This window comes from Aythya fuligula, chromosome 3 (assembly GCF_009819795.1).
Source record: "Aythya fuligula isolate bAytFul2 chromosome 3, bAytFul2.pri, whole genome shotgun sequence".
NCBI lineage: Eukaryota > Metazoa > Chordata > Aves > Anseriformes > Anatidae > Aythya > Aythya fuligula.
This window is the reverse complement of record NC_045561.1, coordinates 78,057,053-78,084,481: the sequence shown is the minus strand read 5'-3', so window position 1 is coordinate 78,084,481 and position 27,429 is coordinate 78,057,053. Positions and strand designations below refer to the sequence as shown.

At 41.2% G+C, this 27,429-nt stretch overlaps 1 protein-coding gene across 1 annotated transcript in view; it reads right to left on the bottom strand.

The window, feature by feature from the left end:
* The window catches only part of RNF217 (ring finger protein 217), a 53,198-nt gene that overhangs the window by 13,814 nt on the left and 11,955 nt on the right, over positions 1-27,429 (bottom strand). Inside the window, exon 3 of the mRNA XM_032184473.1 lies at positions 5,441-5,674. Coding sequence (XP_032040364.1) covers positions 5,441-5,674 — 234 coding nt within the window. The remainder of the gene's footprint in view (positions 1-5,440; positions 5,675-27,429) is intronic.

Sequence of the window (27,429 nt, the reverse complement as noted above, 5' to 3'; positions counted from 1 at the left end):
TTTTTTATTTTGAACATGAGTACAATTAATGCAATGGCTCAAGCTGAGTACTTTTTATGACTCTATCTGACCCATTTTTCAGTGGTTGCCTTTAACTTCGTATAAAACAAACATTTTTGCATTGCAGTAGTGTCTGACAGCATAGCCTAATTCACATAATGTGAGGTATCTCTCTGCACAGCAGTGTTCAACCAAGTACTCTACCTTTACATGATGTGTTGCTCAGCGCACCACTTCAGCTTACCTCTTTATGCCATTCCAAACCTAAGTATCAACGCATGCAAGAATATGAGCTCATGCTCAAGAGAACTAGCAATTTTCCTACTACATATAATACGACAGAGTTTACCCCTCCAGAATTCTTTGCCTGGTCTGAATTGCAAAGAAGGAAAGCAGCCTCAAGATTTTCTTCTCTCTTTCCAACACAGTTTAATTACCATTTATTATCCTTCTCCAAAAAAAAAAAAAAAAAAAAGCATTTAAGTGCTAGAATACATACATTTTTTTTTCTTCATATCAAGAAGACTAAGACACTATAAAATTGAAATAGATTAAATTCTGATATCCTGTATCCTGTGCTTGTATGACTTCCTGCTTGCTGTTGCTACAGGGTGGCAAACAGTAAAGTTTTTCATGTAGAGAAAAAAAATCACTTATTAGATGCTTTCTGTCAAAGAATAAGTTACTGAAACACAGGGAGGCAGCACAGAAACAGGAAAGAACAATAATAAAATTCATTTGAATTGAAACAACACGACAGCTGCAACACGTGGTTTACAAAGACACGTGGTTTACAAAGACTTTTTGCATGAGAACACTAATCCCTTACCCAAGGCCAAGGCAAAGTATGAAACAACAGAAATACAAAGTATAATCAGCGCCGTTTCTTGGATTTGTTGGTCCACAGGCCCAGATGCTAAGTAAATGTTATCCTGCTTGTATGCATAATTCTTAAGAACAAATGAACAGTAAATTAGTTTCCCACTCTGAAGAATCTGAAGAATAGCATTTTTTCTGTTACTAACTAAATTCACACACAACATTGATTAAGGTTTACAGAACCCTTTAGAAACCAACGTGTGCAACGGATAGCTCTGACTACTGGCTTACTGTCTGGACCACTATCCCCATATTTTTCTACAAGCTTCAAACTTGTGATTTTCAACATCACATGTCCCAGTGACCTACTGCTAGAAAGACAAATTTTAGCCAGCATCACATTGCATTACTCCGTATTTATTATGCCTCAAGCAAGGATGGAGCTGGTAGCCACCATTAAGTGTTCTACAACCTGAAAGAATCACAGAATAATTAAGGCTGGAAAAGACTTCCAAAATCATCTGGTCCAACCATCCCCCTACCACCAGTGTCACCCACTGAACCATGTTCCTAAGCATCACTTAGAAAACACTACAACACAGGATGAGGTTGCAACTGTAGGATTTCAGAATAACATCTGTTACCATGAGTGGCCCTGATGAACTGAAGTGAACTAGTGGAATCTACCTCATTAAAAGGTTTGGAGTTACTTGTTTACTTTTCCACCTTCCACAGAACTGAGTTAGTAAATAGATTTAAGATTCTGAATGAGCCACTTGACTGTTGTTGCATAGTGTCTGAGCATACATTGTACAGGCAAAGAGAAGTATGTTCTTTTAAGAATTATTATTCTTGCTTTTCTTGGAACTGGTGGCCGCAAAACAAAACCCTAAACCTATTCAAACTTGGATTCAGTGTAACAGCATGGCAGGTACTCAAAAAATAGGAACACAACAGGGCAATTGTGGCTGTCTTTCAGATTCTTAAATCATTCTTCCTCCACTTTTCTGAGAAAACCAAACAATGTGCTTTATGCTTCAGAGTATTAGTGCATGAAATCATAACAAGGACACAGACATACTCTTTTCATATGGTCTGAGGTAGTAAAATATACTATACCCCAACAAAGCAGATAAACTATACCTGAAAACAACAACAATACAACCAACCTTTGGTGTTTTTTCAAGTATGTTTTTCCTTATACCAACATTTACCTTTTCTTTTATGATTTCCATTTCAGTTGATCAGAATTGAGAGGACACATACCCAAGACGTCAATCTCCCTTGAAATAGAAAAAAATACAGAAGTTCTCATACTAACCCTCTTCGTTCTCAGCTTTCTGAAATACTGACCTTTGAGGCTAACATTTTCCATTTTCTTAGCAAGCCTCTTCAGTGTAAACTATTCTATCATTTTCCTCACCTCCCAGGAAGAGACCTTTCAAAATTGGTAGGTAACAGCAACACAAAGCACTGACCATTGTGGTATGACGTTAGCAACACTGACTTCACATTAAAAATATTCTGAGAGCTTGAAGCTGCAGGAAGATTAATGGGATTTTCTGCTGCTTAGTGGAATGCTGGTTACAAGCTAGGATAGCTGAATAAATTGTGCAGTTGATGACATGAATCTCATGCTATCTCTAGATATGGCTACAGTCACTTTTTTCCAAAAAAAATATGGGCTCCTGCCAAAACAGCTGCCTCCTCCTCATCACCAACCCATCCCTTGTCTCGTACCAGCTGAAAATAAGCAACAACAAAACAAACAAATCTTGCGTCCCATTGGAGCTGATCTTTGATCCAGCTCCCAATGTGACAACAAAATATCAACATGAGCAAAAGCAAGCCAGCAGGAACAAACAGCTAAGAGCAAAGAGGGACAGAACAGCAAAATCACTACTTTCAGAGAAGTTCAGGCTTCAGGCTGACTGAAGTGATGTGTAGACATGAAGATATCTGCATTTCAAGGTTAAAATTTTATCAAAAAATAGGGACAACTCATTGGAATCAGCTACACAGATTCATTCCATCACGGCACCTTTACAGCCACAGATTCCTACCAGTTCTAGAGCATAGAGTTTCAGAAGCTCTTCAGTCGTTCAAACAAAAGACAGCTTATGTAAGAACCACACTGAAAAAAAAAACATTTACATTTCCAAAGTCAAGCACTCAAGCCTTTATTTTATACAATGGTATTTCTTCACAGAAGCAAGCAAGAAAACTTTGTTATGAACCTCATGGGCTAAGGCAGAAAAAGCCCACCAATCAAGAAGTGCTTTTTTCATAGCAGGACAAAGAGACAACACTAAAACAGGTGAAATCCAGGGCTGTCAGAAATAACAACAACAAAAGACAGAAAATAACATGAAAATCACTCTAGTAAAACCCATATTCATATGTTCCACACATAGGAGCTTAATTACCAATTTTTCTTTCCCCCTCCCTCCCATTTCCTTTGTACTTTGGCATACCAGCTCTTACCAAAAGTTTATTAGAATCTTGCCAGCAACAAAATCTTACGCCCTTAATTTGGGTCATAAGATAGAGGGCAAGGGTCTTTCCTTACTAGGAAGCTGGATCCCTTTGTGATGTGTTCTTGATATACGAAACTAAGTAATTATATTGCTTTAGTGTGCTGTCCTAAGGACACTCACAGCAAAAGGGAGGTTTGCATAGCAAGTTTCCCTCTTCTTCCTCTCCTCTGACAACATACATGTATGCAAGACCTTCCTGTCTCCAGTCAGACCTCTCCTATGCTATATGTGGGAAAAAAAAAGTCTTTGCCTCCAAAGAGCCTATAATTTGAGGCACACAAGACAACATATTAGAAATCACATAAGAATAAGAAAACAGAGATAACGGTCCACAGCTTCACGTGCATGTAACTACTCACATATACACAGTCATATATAGCCTTCTTTTTACACCTCTTCCATGTGCTGATCCTAAAATAACTCACTAAAAGTATACCTATGGCAGAAAACAACACAGATTCAGGGAACAGTCCAAAGCCCTGGACCATGGCTATCCATACTGTTTGATAGCATTTTCCGAGTTGCATTTCTGATCTGTGTCAACTAGACATTCCTCCAGGGAACACACCTGGACACAGCTCAAAGCACACATTTTGACAGGGTTTGTTTCCCAGAGAAGACTTCAGCCCTACAGATCAGGACTACACAGAGCACTTTACCACAGAAGCAAGGAAAAGCTTCTAGCAACGCATAAGGCAGCCTCCTATTCTTTCTTTGTATAGTATTTCCAGGGGAGTGGTGAGAACATTTCAACCACAGCATTTTAACTCAGAGAGCACTGGTGGGCAGGAGTACTCATTTTATGCTTTGAGGACAACAAAAAAAAAAAAAAAAATCTGAGTTGCCACATCCATGATGTAACAGCTATACAAACTATGACAGGGCTCGAGGGAACAACACAGCCTCTGGCACCTTATGAGAGGCTGCTGAAGAAGCATCACAACAGTAGGTCTACCTTGGACCATGCATCCTGTCTGTATCTGAAGGGACAGTGAGTGGATGGCTGAAGAAGAATGGCTGCATACAGAAGGAACTTGACCTGCAGATGGAATTTTTCACCTCTGTGTAAGGTGTCAAAAAACTGAAAAGAAGTCCAATGCCAGATCTGGAGTCCAACACCAGACTTTGTGGCAGCTTTCATGCAGTTCAAACACTGCACAGATACATGTGAGCAGCTTGTATCTCAGAGTTAGCTTTACTGAGGTTTCAATTCCACTGGATACACAACCTTGTACCTTTTAATCTTCACACTGGGCTGAATCTTATGCTGTAATTAGGCCTATCTAAACAACCATCTAAACTCCTACTGAAGAAAACTGGTTTGTCCAGGCAAGGCTAACTCAATCATGAGATTAGCCACCACAAGTCTAATAACTGGATGGAAAACTGAAACAGAGCATGATGCTGCAGACAGAATGTTCATCTTTTGGAACCAAGATGGACCTTCAGGAGCTCAAAGCTGCTTCTGCCTGCCATCATGCTTTTACTTTGATTGAAATCACAGTATAAGCAAGCCTTCTACTAGAAGTGCTGTCAAAAGGTGTTTTTGATCTTTTTAAAACTTTGTGTATTGAGAGTCCACAGGATATTGAGAAACCACATTAATGTTTGACCTCTATAGTAAGGGACTGAAGAAATCAAAACCAAGAAGCAGAACAGACAATGGCTCCAGTTCTTAAGAAGAAGTAAGCCAACAGGATGCTATCGCCTAACACAGCAAGTGTCCCAAATTCATTTTTGAGAGTTTCAGGGAAAACCTAATCTTTGCTGGAGTTGCACAGCTAAAATTATCAGTAATAGTGCGATTCCTCTTCCCCAGTCTCTTCTAATCATGACTATATTATCTGCATGTCAGAGACGAAAGAAAATACTCTTAAAGTACTCTTTGAATTATGCCAGGCTAAAATTATGCCACCTTACCAAATAAGTAAGGACTAAAGTTAAACTCTTCAAATTGTTAGAAATGAATTAATCAATGATTCATATTCCTAATCACAGCTTGCATGAAGCCTCAGTGACAGAAGAAAGCTCACTTAATGCCCACCAAGTGCTGTCCTACCCACAGCTCTGGCGACCATGCTCACTTTGTATTTGTTCTCCAATTTGGCAGGGGTAGGAATGTGGCCTCTCCTCCGGAAGGTTGTAAAGTGCTTGCACTGAGGGCATGGCTTGGTGCTGGAGTCAATGCGGCTGAGTTCCAGGAAATATTTATACTTGATGATGTCCTCGTGGGGCAGGTTATAGAGGATGGTTGTTTCATCCAGGTGTTCGCTGCACTCTGTGATTGGGCATTTTATATCCGCTTGTCCCAGCTGCACCTGAATGAGGGAAAAAAACATACAGAAGAGTTGCAAGACCTCTTGTTTGGAAAAGGTGCTACTCTGCAAGCATTGAGGAAGCAAACGTTTGTGAGTTTTGTAAGAAAATTCAATTTAAAGTACTCTAACAGTCCACGGACTATCAAGCATATCATCTTAAAGTTATTTTGACTTACTCCAAGTGAACTGCCATTTTTTCAAAGGGTATTTTCCAAATCCAACAGAAAAGCTAATTACTCCTATAACAACTGTAGTTACATACCATGGCAATGTACTCCATGAAACCAAAACGTGAACTAGCAGCACCCATGCAGCACTACATGTTTTGGCTGAAATAGCCAACTCTCCACTATCACGGCTCACACAGGCAGTGAGAAAGCAGGTAATGTAAACGCCTGTATACTTTCATTCCAAAATGTGTTGGGAATCACAGCACAGAGAAATTAAAGTCAATTTAGGATCATCAACTCTGACTCAGTGCTAGCCCTGAGCCGACTCCTGCTAAGCATGCACAGAAAACATCAACTGAGCCCGGGGCTGACTGAGCTAATAAATTTTCCCAGAACCTTGAGTGCTGTAATATTTAAAAAAGAAAAAAAATCCCTATAAGATGACCAAAACAAGAACACACAGAAAGGCATGCTCAACTTATCAGGGCTGAAACTGCTATTGATGTAATGAGCCCTGATGGTCCCAAGCTGATCTGTATGGACAGTTATCTGCAACACAGGTTCGGAGCTCCAGGATCTGAGACCAGGGCTAGACACAGGTCTGCACCCTTCACGCTTGGCAGGCTTTATTAACTTGGACTCCATGCCAAAACAGCAGATCCTAGCTGGTCTGTGAGCAGTGAGGCTGTATTTACTTGGCACTGAGCCTGAGTTAATAAACCCTGCTGGGTCTGAGGAGTCTGCAAGGACCCAGCATGAGCTTGTTCACTCACGTCTGCCACACATAGTCCTGAATGAATGAGAGTTGACTGCACACGTGGAGCTGACCACCAGCCCAATTCTTCCTTACTAACCATCTCCGTGCAAAGAAGAAGGACGGGGGGCTGACAGTGGAATGGGTGTCTCTTTCTAGGAGCTATTGTTTTGAGGTTGGTCAATTCAATCTCCTTGGACTGCTTACTTTTTTTAACATGCTCCGTTATGGGGATCTGCAAACAATATACTAAATACAATAGCAACGTCTCAGATTTTGATGCAGGTCTTGCTACTGCATGGCGGTATCAGAAAACATCATAAACCAGAGACTGTTAGTGCAGCATTTCAGCTAAGAAAGGAAAAAAGATAAAGCAACACAACCCTGCCCTTGCTGTCTCAGCTACAGAGTCATATGGGCTCCAACTGAATGATAATTTAGTCAGGAGTTAGAGAAGACATTACAAAAAGGTATGAAAAGACATTACAAAAAGGTATGAACCCCAAGGTCAACCCATATTGACTTCTAAAAAATCCCCATGGCACTGCTTTTGTTTCCCCCAGCAATGCAGTGGAACCAAAGAGGTGAGGAAGTTATAAGATGGCAGCAGTCCATCCCAGACCAGAGCACAGAGATGAGATCTCAGCCCTGCGCAGCCTCAGCTCAGGCTGTGGGCAGGTCAGGATAGAGGAGACCTTCCCGTGGTACAAAGGAGAGGCTGGCTCCCCTGAACTATACCCGTTGTCAGGAGGCAAATGCTCCAAAACTTCACCTCCAGCCCCAAAAGATAAGGAGAACACCGCCACACACAAACAAGTCTAGATTCAGGTATTTTGGCCTTTACCTGGACAAGGGTGGAACAGAAGGAGCATGTGGTTGAATGCACCATTAAAAAAAAAAAAATCGAAAAAACCCACAAAACATTCCACTTCCCCCCTCAACATGCTGTGGGGAATGCCCACATTTTACAGGTGGAAGACACTAACATACCTGAAGCAGCATGTGAAAAGTTGAACCCAAGCATATGACAGAGTGATTCTTCTCAGAAATTCAAAAAACCTCAGTTTGATACATGTTAAAATGTGTTACAACCACACTGCAAGAAGATCACGTCACCATGACACAGCACATCCCTGTTTTAGAGAGAACATTGCCATCTGAAATATTTAATCTATGGCTTTACCATGTGATCCAAAATAAATGTACTAGGAATTGTTTTATGCTCACAGTTTGTTATCCAAGTATTTGGACCAGAGATAGTGGTCTCTGGACGATCTAGTTACTCTGCTAGGAGTCTTCATATAAGTAAGAAGTTTTGCAGATGCTCAGACCTTTAAACATTTGCTTCCCACATTCTAATAGCTCTGGCCTTTTTCTTTGCAGGTATTCCCATTATGTATATATACAGACTTTCATAAAAGTATATCTTTCCTCTGCTGGTGCCTACCCCTTCCAAGAGTCAGTACAACTCCAGCAGCGCTCTGCATTGCAGAACATGGACTGCTGGGCCAAAGCACTTATCAGTAATTCATTTCAGAACACGTGGAGTTTGTTTTAATTTATCCCCGTGTATCATCTGTGCTCAGGAAGCAGAAAGAAAAATCAGTCCAGCTCCCAAGAACCCAAATACATTAACCTAGGAAAAAAATTGCTACAGAAATACAAAACACTATTGCATTGCTACAAGGATTAATAGTTCAACATATGTTGTACAACAGAAGTAATGCTTCTATTTGAAGAAGTATAGACAAAACAATTTAAATCTAAATAGTCAAATGAACCCCATCTATGGCTACTTTGTTATTGTTGTTGTTTAAGAATTAGGGAAATACTAAAAGGGGTAAGCCCTTTTCCTAGAAGTAAACTAATCTGCATCAGAGCAACACTTCATGCTGAGAAGGCACACTGCATTTGGCATTTAAACTGGTGCTTAAGAACCACCACTTACATGACATGGTAGTTAGAACAAACCTGCATTTATAAAATGAAGGAACACAAAGCTGAACGCTTTCTATTTTTCATGCCCACACAAAATATGATTAAATATGTGGTAAAAGTCAAGCGTGGTTTCAGTGTTTATTTTGAAAATATGTTTTACACCCACTTGAAGTAAATCATTTTTATCCTCTGTAATAGTTTCAGCCTTTCAAGTTTGGCAAAGATTGATTCTTTTCCTATGTTTTGAATAGGACTGAAGCGAACAGAGCTGTTTTGCTTATTAGCAGTAACTTCAATGGAGCCTTGTCTTACCAAAACAGTCCATCTTTGTTTGTGCACTAGCATTAGCAATTGATGCAAGTACAGCTTTAGAAGTAGCTTGTTAGGCTACCTGCTGCTGCAGACCCTGGAGGTGCTACGGAACAGCAGAGAAAAAAAATCTTTTAACCTGGGTAAAAAACAACTATCTAGTTTTATTCTTTTTCATTATTTTTTTTTCAAAGAATTTTTGAAGAGCCTCATCCTTCAATATCAGCTTATCACAATGTCAAAACCCCTCAAAAGTTTTAAGAAGTCTTTGAATTTCAAAGTACCACCATGTATTAAAAGCTTAAGAATCCTCAGTATACACAACAGCATGGTATATTTTCACACCGTGAGAAATGACTGATATGTCTAAAGGCAGTTGAGCTGCTGCACAACAGTAAATGTCAGACTCTATTCAGTTCTTACGCCCAGCTGTGCTCAACTTTCGTAAATCATCTCGGGAGGTGCTAGCACCATTTACAATTCATCCTGTGAAAGCAGGTTCTCATGAGTTTCATCCTGCAGAAAAGCAACATTTAAACTATCAGAACTGCATTACACCGCCCCACTCCCCCTGTAGAACACTTAAATTTCTAACAGTGAGCCAAGCTCTCCCCTGTAAACTAACATGGATGTTATGCATGAAAAATACTTTGGAAGTGCACAGATGCAAGTAAAGGGCCAGTTTGATACACAGGACTTTCACATTCTACAGAGGAACAAACTAATGGAAGAAAGTTGCTTTTATTTGCAAGCAAAATCCTATTGCCTCCTAGTTTACTGGAAATGTTGTTCTTCCATTTTTTTTTTTTTTAATTTTTTTTTCTGTAAGATTCAACTAAGTGAAGAACTACTTTCTTCACTTCTGGGAAGTATCATCTTGATTTTTTTTTTTTTTTTTAAACCAATCAAACAGGTTTTCATGGAAAATATTTTAATAGCTCTCCATAGGACTTCACAGTGGTAGGTGCTAATTGAATGAAATCCAAACAGACACAACACAAGTGCAACCAAGAAGGAAAAAAAATAGACACTGGAAACTTTTACTAAGCATTTTGCACCCGTCTTTAAGGTTGTGGTTCCATGACCATTCCTGTGGTTTAAGTACTAACTTTAGTAATCCATATCCCCTGCCTCTGCGTTATGCCAGTGATGTCCTACTCTTACAAAAAAAAACAAAAAACAAAAACAACAACAAAAAACAAGCAATCCTATGAAACAGATTTTCTTTTTCAGTTTGTCCTCCCTGCTTACTGCCAAACTGTAACATATCCTCAGTGATGTAAAATAAGTGAGAATGAAGAGTTAGAAATAATAGTGATGAGACTAGATGAGATACAACTACTTCATTTGTATCTCTACCAAGTAGGAATACAAACTGGGTTTCATGTGCTACCTCCAGCTGCACTGTATATCTTCACGTATGTTCTTGCCTGTAGTTCATTGTTGCACAGACCAAAACCCCTATGGGTGTGTTTCTTTTGCATCTCCCCTTTTATTCATGTCTCTAGATAGCAGACTTGCATTAAACTTACTTTTAGAACCCATTTTTCAGTAAGCCACCATATTGTCCTCTCTGCCAACCACCATCTGTAACATTGCATCCCTCCCCTACCTAGAAGGGAGGGTCTTCACCAACTCAAGCAATGGGTACATTGCTGATCTCAGAAAGGTTACAGAAAGAATTCAAACTGGTGAGGAACTCCTGTATGCCAACACTGAATTCATAATTGTTAGTTCTTAATTCTTACACCAGGAAATACCTGCACGACCACCAAATCAACTAAAATGACCAGCCTTTCTTCATAGTCGGTCAGTGGAGAACAAGGGAGGCAATCAACTAAATCAGACTTCTATTATGTCACAAGCTCATGTAGACCACCCCTGAAAAGGTCCATCATGGTGTCTTCCTTCACATCTCTTCTCTGAGGACACAAAGTCTTTACTCTCCTTTGGCACAGGTACTATGCACCTGGCTGAAGCCATAGCAAGGATGTGGTTCCTGCACCATGCCACATTTACAGTCACCAGGGCCCAAAAGTTCCAGGCACCAGCAGACACCACACCTCTTCCACTTACATAGTTCTACGATTTACATTAACTATCACATTGTCAACACTAAAACAAAAACCAAACCAACCAACCAAAAAACACCCAACTGAAGAAGTAGTAAAAGAGCCTTTGAAGAACATTTTAACATATCATCCTTGACAAGAAAGACAAGCAAAAGCAAGAAGCTGGGCAGGAATCGCAGCATATCCAACCACCACCACAATGTTGACTGGCTAAACTGGCCAGAATTAATTAGTGAGGATAAATGAGAGAGATACTCTCCTGAGTCTAAGCTCAACCAAAACCTTTTCCTTAAAGGCCTCTTAATTTGCTTCATCACTAGACAACATGCTGACATGAAGCTGTACTCCTTTTTGTCCCTTCTACAGGGCCAGGTTTCATCTGTTCACGTTGATTAGATACCAGCTTAAACATTCAGGTTCCGATTGTTCCACTTGCATAGGAATAGGATTTATAGAAAATTATTTATAGAAAAACAAATGAACACTAAAATTCTCCTTAACCAGACATAAATAATTACCAACGGGCATGAGCTCCCCCCTCTGCTCTTTCATCTCCTGTTACTGTCCATATCACCAAATCAATTAAAAACAAACAAAAAAAAGATTTAACCTGAGTAATGTTTTCAGACAACTATACTGCATTTGGTCATGTTTCTGCCACTCCACAAACACAGTGTACGCAATCAGAAGGCACAGAGGTTACACGCTATCTGCCGCTCTTGGTGTCTGCATGGAGTTGAAACACCCATGGTGGAGGTCACAGCAAGTCCCGTGTCCAGACACAATCAGAGGTGTTAACCCAAGCCACTGGGACATTTTGTGACCAAGGGGCAAGCCAGAATTGCCCCAAGAGATATGGAGGGCAGAAAGCTTCCATCAGCTTGCTGAGAAGACAAAGCCATCTTTTACGTCCTGCGTTGGCCTGCCTGTGAGGGCAGAGTGAGGGGGAAAATCCCCGCTGAGGGCAGCCCAGCAGGATGTGGGGCAGGAACTGCAAACCTTGAAGGAACCTGACCCAAACCCACACGGAGCAGGAACTGCAAACCTTGTAGGAACCTGACTCAAACCCACAGGTCTCGAAGCACTCGTTACAGGGAACAAGGAAACACACAACAGTTCTCTGGTTTTGTTTAGGTTTGCATATTAACAAGGCCAAGTAGTGAGCACAATAGTTTTCCTATTCCTTAGAAGACGCATTCACTTTTGGTAAAAGACACAAGATGTTCATGAAAGAAGAGTTTTGAAGGTGGCAGACTGAGCCAAGTATCTGCCCTTTTGGGGGTGGAAAAGAGGCAAAAATATCCAAGCCCTGACAGCCATTGCTGCTGCCTGGAAGTGGGACCAAAAGCACACAGGACCAGGTGTGGGAAGGAGCTGCAGGAAGGAAGCAAGGGCCAGGAGACCATCCGCATACCATGATACACTCGAGTAACTTGGCCACCACTGCTCACAGGGGCTTAACAGAAATGGGAAGTAGGAGCAGAGAAGCAGCGAGACCTTTGCATCACAAGCATTTGTCAGGCTTCCAACAGCACGATAAGAAGACTGCATCCAAGTAATACAGAGCACGGAACTGAAACAAAGCAACGCTGACAGCTGATATTTGTGAAGTAAATGAGAAAAAATGATGGGTTAACTCTTCAGTCAGCAGGTTTAAATTCAGATGAGAACAGCCTGTTCTCCTATACCCAGGATAAAGCTGTAAAAACTGTCATCTGTATTTGAATGCCCAAGCCCAGCCTGGATGTACCCCATATGTGTATGAAGGGTGAGGCATGGACAGGCTGCAAAAGCTGAGCAAACAGCTCAAACATGAGGGGATCCAGGCACAGCCGCAGTGACAGGCTGCTCAGCAGGGGAGCTTTACCTCTGCCATGCAACGACACATCGGACTTCCAGCGTGTGGAGACCTGAGCTCCTGAAATAGCAGTCATGCAATGAGTGTTTACCACAATTCATCTAAATACTTATACTAGAAAACAATCAACTGCAAAACAAACAAACAAAACCAAAATTCAATTCCCCCTTGAGGAATATTGCTGTTTCCTCATCTCACATGCAGAAGAAAACTGAGTAGCCAAGCTCTGGCCTCCACCAGGTTCAGACTGGATTAACCAGGTTCAGATCAGTTCCAACAGAATAATACTGTTAGCTATTAACAACAACCAACATTACAACCAAAACAAGCAAACAAAGTTCCTTTACAAACTGGTAGTCAAGAAATCAAAACCACAGTTACTATGAGTAATCACAGTATCTAGATCAAAACTTCCTCCCTCCGAATGCCTTCCCGTGCTTTTCTTGAAGATGGACAAAAAGTTAAAACCTGCAAGAGTAAAAACACTTGGCCTCAAACTTCACTGTGAAGCATCACTTCAGTTTTCACATGGACCTACGCAAAATCCATCAACCACAGCAAGAGCGTATTGTGTGACTACTTGTATAAGAAGAGTAGATCAACAGCCCATTCTTCAACTATTTAGTACACAGGATCCAAAACAGACACAGAAGCTGGAAAAGGCTCCTGAGTTCATATTTGCCAACTACAATTCTCTTTTCAAATAAGAAAGAGGGCCCAAACTACCAGATATTTGTGAAATCTATTCAGTGATCTGTATTACCAAACCTCTAATACCAATTAGCCCACACAGTGATTCAGCTGGTAGCATCAGCAGTAGTTAATTGAACCTTTGGCTTCACCAACAACGGCTGCTATTATATGTTATTTTAATAACTACAGAAGTGTTTCATGGTGCTTATTATCTTCCCAACTGAAAGTGGCATTTAGCATAAAATAGAGAAAAGCACTCACAATCAGAGGGAAAGAGTAGAAGAGAGGATGCTCCCCCCTTCTCAATATTGCATTCCAGAAGATGGCTACAGAAGAAAGCAACATTGCCATGGATGCTGGTGGTGACTTAAAAATAGCAAGCACTTTTAACATGAATCTCACAATTGTTCTTTGACCATCCAAATCCTCTACATTCCATGGTCTATAGAAAAGGACAAACATTTTATAGTCATCCTTAAACTATCCTGCTTTGCTTAAGAAAACTACCTCAACTATTTAGTTTCAAAATCTTTGCTAGGTCTGAGGTTGAAGATGAGTTTTCTTGTGCATGTATCAATGACCAATGTTTTGACTTTTGACCATCAGACAAGAAAACAAGTTCTGTCCTTGATCACTTGATAAATTTAATACACAAACAACCAGGTTGCATAGGTGCAAGATAAAGCAAATGAAATTCTGAGAAGTACTTTTACCTGGCAGACAATTATCAGAAATAGTAACATACCTCCTTTCTTAGATTCAGGGTGGAATTTACAAGGTTAAGTTACTATCACTTGGCTTCCCTTAGAAACCATGCAACTTAAAGGAATTTGTTTATGCAATGAAGTTGTTGTGAAATAACTAAGAATTGAATTATAAATGGTTATTTTGCTCTGCATTCCTGCAAAGGAGTGCTATCTCATTGTACCCGTACATATCCAGAATAACCAAAGCTGCTTTTGGTGAAAAGCTACTACTGTATGAGGACTCCTACAAAGTGAAATTAACTGGTAACTTTTACATAGCTGGATAAACCTGAGAAGTAGACTAATGTGCATGCTGACATATTTTCAGGGGTAAATACTTCCTGGGAAAGGCTAACACAGAACTGTCTTCCAAGCTTGTCTCCACATACCAACATTTGGATGAGCCCCAGATACCATGCCAAAGCTCCAATTTCACATGACTTAATTACTTTCTCATAATACGTTCTAAATGTAAGGAACATATTAATACGTTTAATAGAATGACAGATACAGCCACAACAGGGAGCAAACATAAGATCAAGACCTGCAAACAAAACAGCCTTCTCCAGGAACTATCAAAGCAAAACCTTAAACGATGGCTACGATCTGTACTTTGAGAAGCAAAAGTGAAAGCAAATTCCCAGGCAGAAGCAACAAACTACCCATCTCAAACAGCTAAACTGTTACCTCAGCTACCTCAGCAGAAAACTATGACACAGAAGAAAAATCCTCCAGTGCAAGCTGAAAGAATGATTCTGCACCAGAACTGACCTAATCCAGTAGAGAGCTGCACGCAGTGATTTGTAAACACTGCATTTAACAACTGAAACATCAGAGTTAATTCTCTTGCCGAAATTCTGGCTATAATACTGGGGTTGTTACTACAGGAGGTCAGCTTCACGCAGTAGCCAAGTTAGATTCCTGGCTAAAACTTGAGTTGGCCATGAGGGAGAGATTTGGTTCTGGCAAAAACACCATCACGATCAGATAAGGCTGTGGAAATACATGTAGCAAGAAGAACAAGGTCTCACTATGCTTTTCATCGCTTTTGGTCCTTTGAGGATCACTGTGTAATCAGGCACTGGCTGGGACTGAAGAGAAAGCTGAAAATAGCTGCTACAGTCACTGAATTCAGTTCTCTGCAGCTAACCTTTTGGGATGTTTAGGGAGACTAGACTATAATAAGAGACATAATCTTCAACCCACACTGCAGTCTCCTCTTTCTGGATGCTAAGGCAGGCTTATCCTGCACCATCTGGAGTCTAGCCCAAGACCTCACATCACCTGATCAAACACACATGAGGATCTGAAAGATGTGGGGTACAGGCACAGCCAGAACTCACACATATGAGTTGTCCCAGTACCCCTCCTCAGGCCTCAGACCTTTACAGCCCTCCCAGCAAGTCAGCCAAGACTGCACCTTGCCTATTGCCAAAAAAACTACTGAAGGATTCAATACAGCTTTCCCTCCTCCCTCTGCGTTAGAGAACAACTGTGAGGCTGCAAGGAGAGAAGCTTCAGCTGGCTAACAGTAGAAGACTGAAGTGCTTTTAAATTAGTTTTCCAATTGATGAGGCAGTTGAATTAATTCCCCCTGTGACACATGATCACTAGTTCACAACCCAATAGACAAGTAGGAAATGCCTGGCCAAGGAGAGAAGCTCTTGCAGAAGTAGCTAGCCGTTAGTCATCCTACTTGTCGCGTCAATCTGCTCCTTCAGATCATGTACCAGGTATTTGTGCTAACTCTGTTTACCTATAATAAGCCTGAAATATGCTCAGCAGCTCTCCTTAGTAAAAGCAGTTAATGGCAACTACAGCAGAAAGTGTGGAGGGCTGCAATGCATTCCTTTTCTGTGAGCTTTATGCATCAGTGTTTTCCACATGTACATCCTAAAATTACTGTTCTTCAGAAAAAAGCTTGTATCTTGGCATACCTAGGTCATTACTAGGCTATCTTCCCATTGTGTGCAAGTACTCAAACTGCTCAGCTGCATGTGTAGATACCCACTGCGTGAAGCTCAGTCCTGAGCTCCGTGCCCGTGCTGACATTGGCACCCGCGGCACTTCAAAGCCGGTCCTCACACCTCCTCGCGGTCTGCTGGCCCCATGTCTGCTCTCCATGCAGCTGTCACCCTGAAGGATACGGAATGCTCAGCTGTGCACTGAAAGCAAAGGGAATGGCTATGAGGTAACCAGGCTTTTTAAAGAGAAGAAATGTATTACTCATCAGTTGTTTCCGTAAGTTAAGAAGTATTTCCAGCAGCTCCTTAACAAGAAGGAGGGAGGAATTCTATCAATAACTGTCAAATATAAACAACCACTTCAGTGGTTTCTAGTGTAAGAATAAAATAATGACTATAAAATATACAATATGAATGGGTCACCTCATTACTTAATAAGAAGTTCCAAAATTTTCACCAAATTCTAATTTCCAAGAATAAAGACACCGCCATGCCTACAATTGTAGGAAAGACTATTTGCCATTTCTGCAGATACTGCCCACCAATTTACAAATGGAAGTACTTCAAACTTGTCCAAAAAACACTAACAAAACAAACAGCCAAACAAGAACACCCTAAAACCAACCCTGAAAACAAGGATTACTGACTACAAGGGTTTCTAAAGTGATGAGCAGGTTGAAAGATGCCTTAAAACATCACTTTTGACAGCATTAAACCTTCGCAAGGCTCCAGAAACTGGGTTGCCATTTCACATCATCCTAAAGGATTGTTAGCTTTCAGGACAAAAAAAAAAAATAATAAAAAATGTTTGTTATCAAAGAGACCAACACTTCCCAAAAGTATTTGATTTAGCATTTCATTGATATTCTCATTGAAATGAAAGTACACCACATGACATTAAACACCATTGACCTGTCTACCAAATATGACCTCTCAAAATGTTTAGCTCTCATCTTATTAAAAAATTAAAAACAAGAACTTTTTATTTGAAAAGCATTAATTCCAGAGCAAATACTTCTACATAGTAGTCACAAACGCAAATGCCTTCTGTGGTTAAGCAATCATTGATGATTGTTTGGAACAAGCCCAAGTTTCCATAAAGGCCTGATTAGCTGCAGCGGTTTACTTCAGAAAGGGGAAAGCAGTCACTGCTGTTCGAGCTTGGCTGGGAAAAGAAAGAAGAAGGGATGGGAAAAGAGTGAAAAGAAAGAAGAGCCACCAAGTTCAGCCACAAGTCACATTGCTTCTTCCCTGAAACTTTTCCCTAGATCACAATGTCCTCTTGCCTGGCATGCAGGGGAAGAGAAGGGTGTACATCTACTCTTCACAATTTGCTCAGTCCACTTGACTTCCCTCATTTTAGTAACTCACACGCAGAGGCTTGTTACCTTCACAACTGCTCCTGCTCCCCCTTACCTTCATCCAGGGAAGACTATGCACCTGTGATTTTTCCTTTTAAGCTGCACCTGTACAGAACAGCAGGAGATGCCTCCAAGAACTGCCATCGCTTCCACCCACCAAGCAACATTGATTTTTCTGAGCAAAAGAAAGGCAGAAACATTTGCACTTGTGACTTTAGTGGTTTTGGCAGCATGCCCAAACACCATGATAAATGATGTGTTTCTTGTGTGCTCTTCACCCAAATGCTGCCTGCAGTTTCGGAAATCTGTCATCCTGCTGTTAGTTAAGTTCTGAATTGTACTGACATTTCTCAAGAAGAATTTCTCCATTGTTGCAGAAGAACAAACATGGCTGTGTCAATTTTGCAATAATTTCAGTCATTTTGGAACTTCTATCCACGTGTTCCTACGTTAGATACTCCTCCCCCCCCCTTGCTATAGATGTTTTTTGAACAAATAATGCCAAGTTATAAAGACGTATCAAGAAAGAACGTTAAGAACTTCTGGCAGCACTGCTAGGGCTGAAAATCAGCTTGAACCTTTACAGGGACTATCCCCTAGTAGTTAACATTGCTGGTACTTGTTAAGATATGCCTCAGCACTTTGCTGGTGGAAAGAGGTCCAGCTGCATGATTTTTCCACTCTAATACTCCCAGCTGGACAGGGAGAGATGGCAGAAGAGATGCTCCAGAGCTTGTCCCTGGCACTCTCCCCTGCCCAGCTTGATCACCTGATGTCCCACTGCATGCAAACACACAGGCTTACAAGGCTTACAAGAACACTAAACTGTTAGTATTAAACAACAGTGATAATATACTAACATTACAATGGCACCTCTGAAATCTATTGGTTAACTGAACAAAAGCAAATCTTCAAATTTCCTCCCTCCCATACTCTATGTATTCCCTACAAAAATGAAAGTTGATATCGTTGAAACAGCCATAAGAGTATACAAAATACAAGATTTTGCAGTCAAACTCAATTTAGCACCAGTTAAATAATTTACCTGTACAGCAAGAAAATAATGAAAAAGGAGCTAAAAATCCGTTTGCATTTATATTAAAATATAAACCTTTAGAACTGGGTCATTCTGGTAAAAAGTGACAGATGTGATAAAGCCAAAGGATACTTACACTTAAACCCACAACCCACTTGCTGCCAAGCAATGGGAATAGTGTATCAAGGGAAAGTTTAAGAGCATTTTATGGAATCATTTAGATTTAATGAAACATCTTTTGTTAAGGGTAAAATGAATCCTACCAGCATAGGACACCCTAATTATAAAGCCATTTTTTAGTAATGAGGTCTCCGGAGCATACTTTCAATCTTTAGAGAAGTAAATGTGTAGTATAAATATTTTAATGTAAATATGTTAAAAATTACAGAAGACTGAAAAGAGACTCATATATAGCGTAAGTGGAATGAAAAAGAGCTCGTGTCTTTCAAGGATCAGTGACTTCCCCCACAGTTCTATCAGTTATATCTTATGCCTTCACACAATGAACAATTCTGCAAGTTTCCTACAACAAACAATATACTATATATAAAGAAGTCCGAACAATTTACATGTATCAGGAAAACAAACATTAGTAAAAATAGGAGAATATACCACACCAGTGGTAATTTCTGTATTTGTTGTAAGCTTTGTGTGCTAAATCCCCAAAGTACAAATGAGTACATTGAAAATTAAGTGCAAACTACGGTTCCCCTTGATTTCATTTGAAAAACCATAATGAGTAACAATGAATAGGTTAGAAGCCTTCCAGCCCACAGGAAGAATGACGCTGCTTAAAGAAAATAAGAGGTCATAAAAGCATATACATCCAAACCTCTGAAGAAAGTTATTAATCTCTCATTACAGCGTATGAGAGCATCTTGCAAATACAAATGTACTTTTCCTATTACTATGATTTATCTCAAAGAACACCTCAATAGCTCTTTGTGACTGAGTGCCAAAGCTGAGCTCAAACACCAAGTCACTGCAATAAGTGGTCATCTGCGAGACGTCTGTATTAGGTGACTTGGCTAAGATCTTGGAAGGCTCAGAAAAAAAAAAAAAAGCAACGAACACTTGGACAGCTCAGTGTTATCAGAATAATAGTGAATTAAATCACCTAGAGAAAAAATCTGCATGTCTTACAGCAGTTTGTCATCATACTGCATTTGATATCCTGTAACTAGCATTTGAACCATGAAGACAGACATCCTGCAATGTCGAGTCCCTCACCCGACCATGGAAACCATATAGGTTTTTAGTGAAGTGGCCTTCATGTGGTATTTACAAAATAAATGGGTTTCTTCAAAGTTCTTTCTCCCAGGTACCCAAACCACCTCCTTATTGTATTTTTTCCAAATCAAATTCAAGTGGAAGAGAACATTTCCATTTGGAAGAAGCATAGGGAAAAAAATAATCATCTACAAATCTGGATCAGGATTGCTAGATGTTAACAGCAGACTACTACAACTGTGATACATGGAAGATTCCTTTACTCAAAAAAAAATAAAATAAAACCACCTGCTGAACTCACATAGGACTTGTCCTCCTGCTTTGACAGCAGATAGACCACATACATACACAGTATTGACTGCTGCACAACACTTAAATGCATTGAGCAGCAAACACAAGTGCAGTAAAGGACAGACAACCTGGTCGAGTAGCAGAAACCGTTCAGGAAATCTAAGCAGAAAAGTGGAAGAAAAAAGGTGGAAAAAACCCCAACACTATAAGATAGTAGGACTGCTTCATTTAATTGCCACTAAGAAGGGAGTATGACGGTTCTGTCACTATCCCAGTCAGAATCACAATCACAATCACCTGCAGCGCACAAATTCAGAAGGAAACTTACAGCGAGAGACCAAAGAATCCAAACGGAAACATGAAAGGAAAGGATGTGTCCAAAACATGTATATTTCCTCTTTCAGGAAGTGATCTGTAATTCAACTTCATTATGAAGGTTTAATCACCATCTTAGATATTTACACTATTACAGCACTCAACATGATTCCATAAAATATTTAGAGGTTCAATGAAATTTCAGAATAGCTATTCCTCCCCTAAATTTACATTTTTGGAGAAAAACTTAATTTTACAAATTTGTTATTAGTTACAGCTAAAGCCATACCACAAATAGGGTCCTCTCCCCCAAAAAGTTGAAACAAATCTGACCTCCAAGGTAGTTTAAACTGTTGTAGGCGTAACTCCAAGATTTTTCCACTGTTGCCAGTATAAGACAATTAAGACTGATCAGCTATCCTAATTCCATATTTTTCCATTTGAATAAAAAAAAAAAAAAAAGCTATGAGCAATTTCCTGTTTGCAACGTACGGCATTAGTACAATTAATTTATCTGTTGTATAACCCAAGGCATGATATATGAAGATAACTCCCCTCAATCCCAAACCCACAGGAATATCTAAATCTCTAAAATGCAAATAAGTGGTCAAAGCAATAGCATGTTAATCAGTTCTGAATTTCCCACTGCCGTGTGGTGTATTCTTAAAAAAGAAACACCTGTTGGCATCCAGTTTAAATTATTATATATTTTTAAATATAGCCCATTTTGTTTCTGGTGTCATTAGTGCAGCCCTACCTGCCCAACAGCATTAGTCACTTCCTGTGTGAGCACTTGATCACCTACGCGGAGTGAAAACACCTTTTATTACATCCAACGCCATACACAGATTTCACTGAAACTTCAATGCTGTAATCGAGCACAGCTGTCCCCCGTGTCACCACACACAAGGGTGTGACACACTAAGCACTCTGGATAGGAACTTTAGAGAAAGAATAGCTCATTTTCTGAAATCCTGCCCCCTCCAACCAAATTAGGTTGAAAAATACCTTCCTAATGATCGATGTGAGAGTTGGATATCTTTCCATTGTAGGCTTTTAGGATTTTGAACTTCCAAGTTTCACAACTGCTCCACTTGAACACCAAAAATATCTATGAGTAATTGAAATGCAGGGCTATAAAGCCCGATCATTAAATCAGCATGCTGAAATCATGGGCCGTTGAGTAACTGAGTAACATACACAAGTCCAGAAGAGACATATCGCAACTTCTCCATGCCACAAGGAACACCACTGCCCATGACCCTGAAAAAATCCCAAACCCACAACATTTTAAAGATAAAGTAAGTCTGTAATTCCACTGATGTGAACTTTGTTTAGGTCCCCCGTGCTCCAAGCTGTACAGGCACACAGCAACAAAGGGCAAAGAGCTGCTTCACCTGGCCACAGCTGATGGGGAAGGGAGGTTTGGTCTCCTTTTGGTGCCACAGCAGGACACCGGCAGCGCAAAGCACAGCCAACTCCTGGGTAAGTCTGCTGCCCAGGTTGTACGTACCTGCTGAAAAGCAGATGGGCAGGGGAGAGGACGTCACATCTGATCTGCCTGCAGGGATTCTCCTGCAAGGACTTTTTGAAAACAAGACAAACATGCCAATGATATGGCTGAGGAAGCAAGAGTTTGTGGCTCAACAACAGCTCCCTCCACACAACAGATGCTTGATGGCTTCCAATACAGAACTTCACTTAAATGGCATGGGTGAATAATCCATCACGCAGCCCTGTCAGTCCTAAATTGCACAATTTACCTTTTCAGAACACGACTGCAAGTACCATAGCAAAAGAATCACTATGGAAAGGAAATGCTACTGACAGCTGAAAGGAAGCTCATCCAGGAAGGGGAAGAAGAAAGAGCAAAAGGTGGAAGCCAGTGAGAACAGAGGTCACTCTCCAGAGTCTTGACAGCACTTACTAGGTAAGCGCGAACCTTTGAAGAAACTCAGCTTCCTGCCATAAATAAAGGTTTTATAACCCACTCAAAATATCTATTAGCCAAGCAATTACTTAATTTCACCTGTCTTTTCTTATTCTTTGGGTGGCACCTCTGTGTTTTTCAAGTTTCTCAGTAGGTCATTGCACAAGATAGACTATTGCTTGATATAATCCAGACACAGCTCTCCATGTTTTTTTTATAGGTAAGCATGGCTTACCTATATGAAATATTTTCCATTAAAACTCACAAGCCTACATCTTTCAGAATTTTTTTTTTAATGTTCCAGTGCCTATTATGTCAGCGTATATCAAGCTTCACATGTGCATGTTGTTTGTTCATATCCTGAAGCAGGTTTGTTGTGATCTTCTTAGTCTCAATACTGATTATCAGCATGTTGAGCCCAAAATTAAATCGATCAGCACTTCCATGAAATTTATCTTCCCATGCAGACCTCGCTGGTGATATCATTGACACTACATACATGTAAAACTAAGGCCCTGTAGGAGACCAATTTATTTTGGCATAAACCTAGTATAACAAGAATGGAATAAAAATATTTTTTTTTTGCTATACAGCCTTCAGAGATGCAAACACATACAGGACATTAAAGATGTAAGACATGCACTTGGCTACCCTGCCTCTACCTCTGCACAAGGTTTGTTCACATTCCCTGTGGGACTAACTTCTGCACAAAGCAGCAGTAAAGAGCACAGCACTTTCAACAACCGCATTCGGGTGGCACGCAGGTGTATTTGGGGATGAATACGGAAACTTGATGTTTATGGCAACTCAGCCTTCTGAGCAGCACGGCCCTCTCCACGCACACTGGGCCAGGCACAGAGCCAGGATGGATTTCTCCAGAATCCCCCAAAAGTCACCTTGCAGCCATCTTGAGCTACCAAAAGCCCAGCTGGCAGCTCATACAACATTTTAAAGATGCTAACATCTTTCTCCAAACCTTAGAAATAGGTGCCAATAACTGGAAAGAAAAAAAAAAAAAACGAACACATTAGGAGTTAAATTCAGGATGCAGCCTGCCAAGAGAAGCATGCATCTGAAGACTCGCAGAAAAAGGAGGAAGCTCAATAACACTCAGCTACTGCCTTCCAGTAATTAACACCACACTTGCCGAGGTCGTAGCTGTGACTTCACAGCAAAATAAAGTTCAAACCTCATACCCAAACATCCCCAAAAGAGATTGCTTTTCAATGTTACATAACTTTTTTTTGGTACCTTAGACATCTGTTCTGGTCTTTGTTTTCATGTAAAAGTAATCTGTGGAAACTAAAACAAACAATTGCTGGTCTTTGCTAATTGTTTATTCTATCGCGAGTTTCTCTACACAGCAGCTTGCATGAATTCCCAGAGAGAGTTATTTCACAAAGGCATCCTCTGTAGTCAGTATCAAGCCAGGTAACAGCAGTCAGTCTCTCCTCAGTGAGGGGGAGCCGGGGGAACTGACTCCATAGTTGCTCTGATTTAGCCAGTTTTGAGATTTATTTAAAAGTCAGTTTCCCTAAAACTGGTGTGGAACACGTGACTTTAAATTCCTAATGGACCAAAGACGTAGAGTACACAAAGCACGGTTCTGAGTGCACTACTTGCAAATAAGCCCCAGGTATTAGAAAACTCTTCACTGCATTCAGTGAGTAAAGCCAGTAACATCAGACAGTCAAATCTCTTCAGCCATCTCTTCATTTAACAGAATGCACTCACAGAAGCACAGGCTTTCCCATCCAACTGGGACAAATTTGGTGCCTGTTGGTGCCACACAGAGAGTCCTTTCTGATGGGACTGCAGGTGCTGGCTTTGAGAGCTGCTCAGGTACTGCACTCTTCTTCCTGAGCCCACAGGGACTGCAAAGGAGCTCCCAGATCTCTAATCCACAGATACATGCTGATTTCCAGCTTAACTTAATTCATTGCCTTTTTCATAGGACACGTTGTGCCAAAATTTCTGTAGGTGTCTTCCCCCACTCACCCACACCCTTGCATTTAGGGAAAATGAATATTTCTATTCTTGGTTCTCATTATGGTAAAATAAACAGACCCACATCTGCACAACAGCACTTTTCCCTTTTCAGTCCTCCTTCATTCCTGCCACTCGTTAGCACTGGTGCCTGGGATTCCAACAAAGCCTCACCACACACAATGCCTCATTACTCTCCTTTTGATACTACATCCTCAAATTGCATTCAGTTTTTCAGTGACTCCACCATATCAGTCTCTTGCATCTTGGGTCATCATTGGGTCAGTTTGACCTCAGTGCCAGGAAAGCTCATGGAGCAGATCCTCCTGAGAGTCATCATGCAGCACTTGAAGGGGAAGCAGGCGATCAGGCCCAGTCAGCATGGGTTTATGAAAGGCAGGTCATGCCTGACGAACCTGATCTCCTTCTATGACAGAGTGACGCGCTGGGTGGATGAGGGAAAGGCTGTGGATGTGGTCTACCTTGACTTCAGCAAGGCTTTTGACACTGTTTCCCACAGCATTCTCCTCAAGAAACTGGCTGCTCTTGGCTTGGACTGGCGCACGCTTCGTTGGGTTAGAAACTGGCTGGATAGCCGGGCCCAAAGAGTCGTGGTGAATGGAGCCAAGTCCAGTTGGAGGCCAGTCACTAGTGGCGTCCCCCAGGGCTCGGTGCTGGGGCCGGTCCTCTTTAATATCTTCATCGATGATCTGGACGAGGGCATCGAGTGCACCCTCAGTAAGTTCGCAGATGACACCAAGTTAGGTGCGTGTGTCGATCTGCTTGAGGGTAGGAAAGCTCTGCAGGAGGATCTGGATAGGCTGCACCGATGGGCTGAGGTCAACTGCATGAAGTTTAACAAGGCCAAGTGCCGGGTCCTGCACCTGGGGCGCAATAACCCCAAGCAGAGCTACAGACTGGGAGAGGAATGGTTGGAAAGCTGCCAGGCAGAGAAGGACCTGGGAGTGATGGTGGATAGTCGGCTGAATATGAGCCAGCAGTGTGCTCAGGTGGCCAAGAAGGCCAACGGCATCCTGGCTTGTATTAGGAACAGTGTGACCAGCAGGGCTAGGGAGGTGATCGTCCCCCTGTACTCAGCTCTGGTGAGGCCGCACCTCGAGTACTGTGTTCAGTTTTGGGCCCCTCGCTACAAGAAGGACATCGAGGTGCTTGAGCGGGTGCAGAGAAGGGCGACGAAGCTGGTGAGGGGCCTGGAGAACAAGTCCTACGAGGAGCGGCTGAGGGAGCTGGGCTTGTTCAGCCTGGAGAAGAGGAGGCTCAGGGGTGACCTTATCGCTCTTTTTAGGTACCTCAAGGGAGGCTGTAGCGAGGTGGGGGTTGGCCTGTTCTCCCACGTGCCTGGTGACAGGACGAGGGGGAATAGGCTTAAGTTGAGCCAGGGGATTTTTAGGTTAGATGTTAGGAAGAACTTCTTCACTGAAAGGGTTGTGAGGCACTGGAACAGGCTGCCCAGGGAAGTGGTGGAGTCACCATCCCTGGAAGTCTTCAAAAGACGTTTAGATGTAGAGCTTAGTGATATGGTTTAGTGGAGGGCTGTTAGCGTTAGGTTGGAGGTTGGACTCGATGACCTTGAGGTCTCTTCCAACCTAGGAAATTCTGTAAACCATCATCATCAAAATGCTGTTATTGACCTCTAATCATACATCCTAACATGCCACAGTATCTGATTTCATTATACCCCTACAAAGCCTGAGAACAGCCTAGTTAAGGAAAGGGAAGAGAAAGCAAAAGAAACACGTGCAATTAGAGGAAATACACAGAGAGACCAGATAACCATTTAGAATTGAATTTGCTGCAGGACCTCCAAGAAGCATTGCTTCTCTGAAGAACAGAAAGCTTTTTCCCAGTCACAAAAAGGAGCCCAGCTGAGGGCTCGCTCGAACAACCTCATCCTCACTCTTTGCTTTCATCATCATGACCAATAAAGCTTAAAATTCTCCTAAGATCCAAACTCAGTACAGAAGCTGAATGATAAGCTAGTATCAGAAAGCTTAGTACCTGGTGCCAGGTCTTTATTGAGACAAAGAAAAGGGACATTCTCCATGTCTCCTCTCTACCCAAATAACCCTAAACAGGTATCTCAATGCTGCTCACTAAGAAACATGCTTCCAGTTTATGAAGGCGTGTAGATACAGACCATTCATGCCAGTGCAATTGCTAGAATTGTGGATTACATAAAGTTTAAAAAACTTCTACATTAGTTGTAAAGATAGGCTTAAAACTTTTATGGGTCAAAAGCATAAGCAATATGCTTATAGAAACATAAAAAGTTAATTAGAGTGGAGAAGAATATATAGAAATAGGAATGAATTGGTCTCAGTTATCTTCTTACTTCGTGTAATTGCACCAGCAGATTCTGTGACCAAGCTCAAGAACAACCTGCACTGAGAGTTTCTTAAGCAAAGATCTCATGCGTACCAGTTCTTTTATGACCGTGCTGCACCTTGTTATATTGTGCATTTTTAAACAACATTGAACTTAATAAATCCTTGGGCATTTCATATCTTAAAGAAAAACCTTCTTTCCATCGTTTTGAGGTCTGTATCTTTATTCATGTGGTATTTGAACAGGTAGAGAGGAACTTGATACTTCTTTTAAGAGTGCTCTCGTGGAGGAAAAAAAACAAACACTCTTTAACCCACAACAAAAGTATTTGGCACTACTTGACAGCAATAAACTAACATTTTTGAAACACTGGAGAGACTAAAAAAAAAAGGTGTCCTCCTTGAGAGAGTATTCACATGAAAAACTTCACTGGTAAAACTGCCTTAGGGGTAATCTGTTCCATATCAAAGGTTACTAGGGGATGCTTTACAATTCCAGCTAATCGAGAGTTTCTTGTTTAACGACACTACAGGAACAAACCACCGGTGGACAGCAGCAGAGACAGAGGGGTACCAGCTGGGCTGGATGGAAACCTCAGTGCCGCAGGTGGCTCCGAGAAGGGCTCTGGACCGTACCACATCTGTCCAAGAGCTGTGGGTGCTGATGCACCTTCGGGCACTGGACAAGCCGTGACTTCTTTCTGGATGGTGAAAGAGGAAGCGATGCCGCAACGTGACCAAACTGCAGTTTTGATTT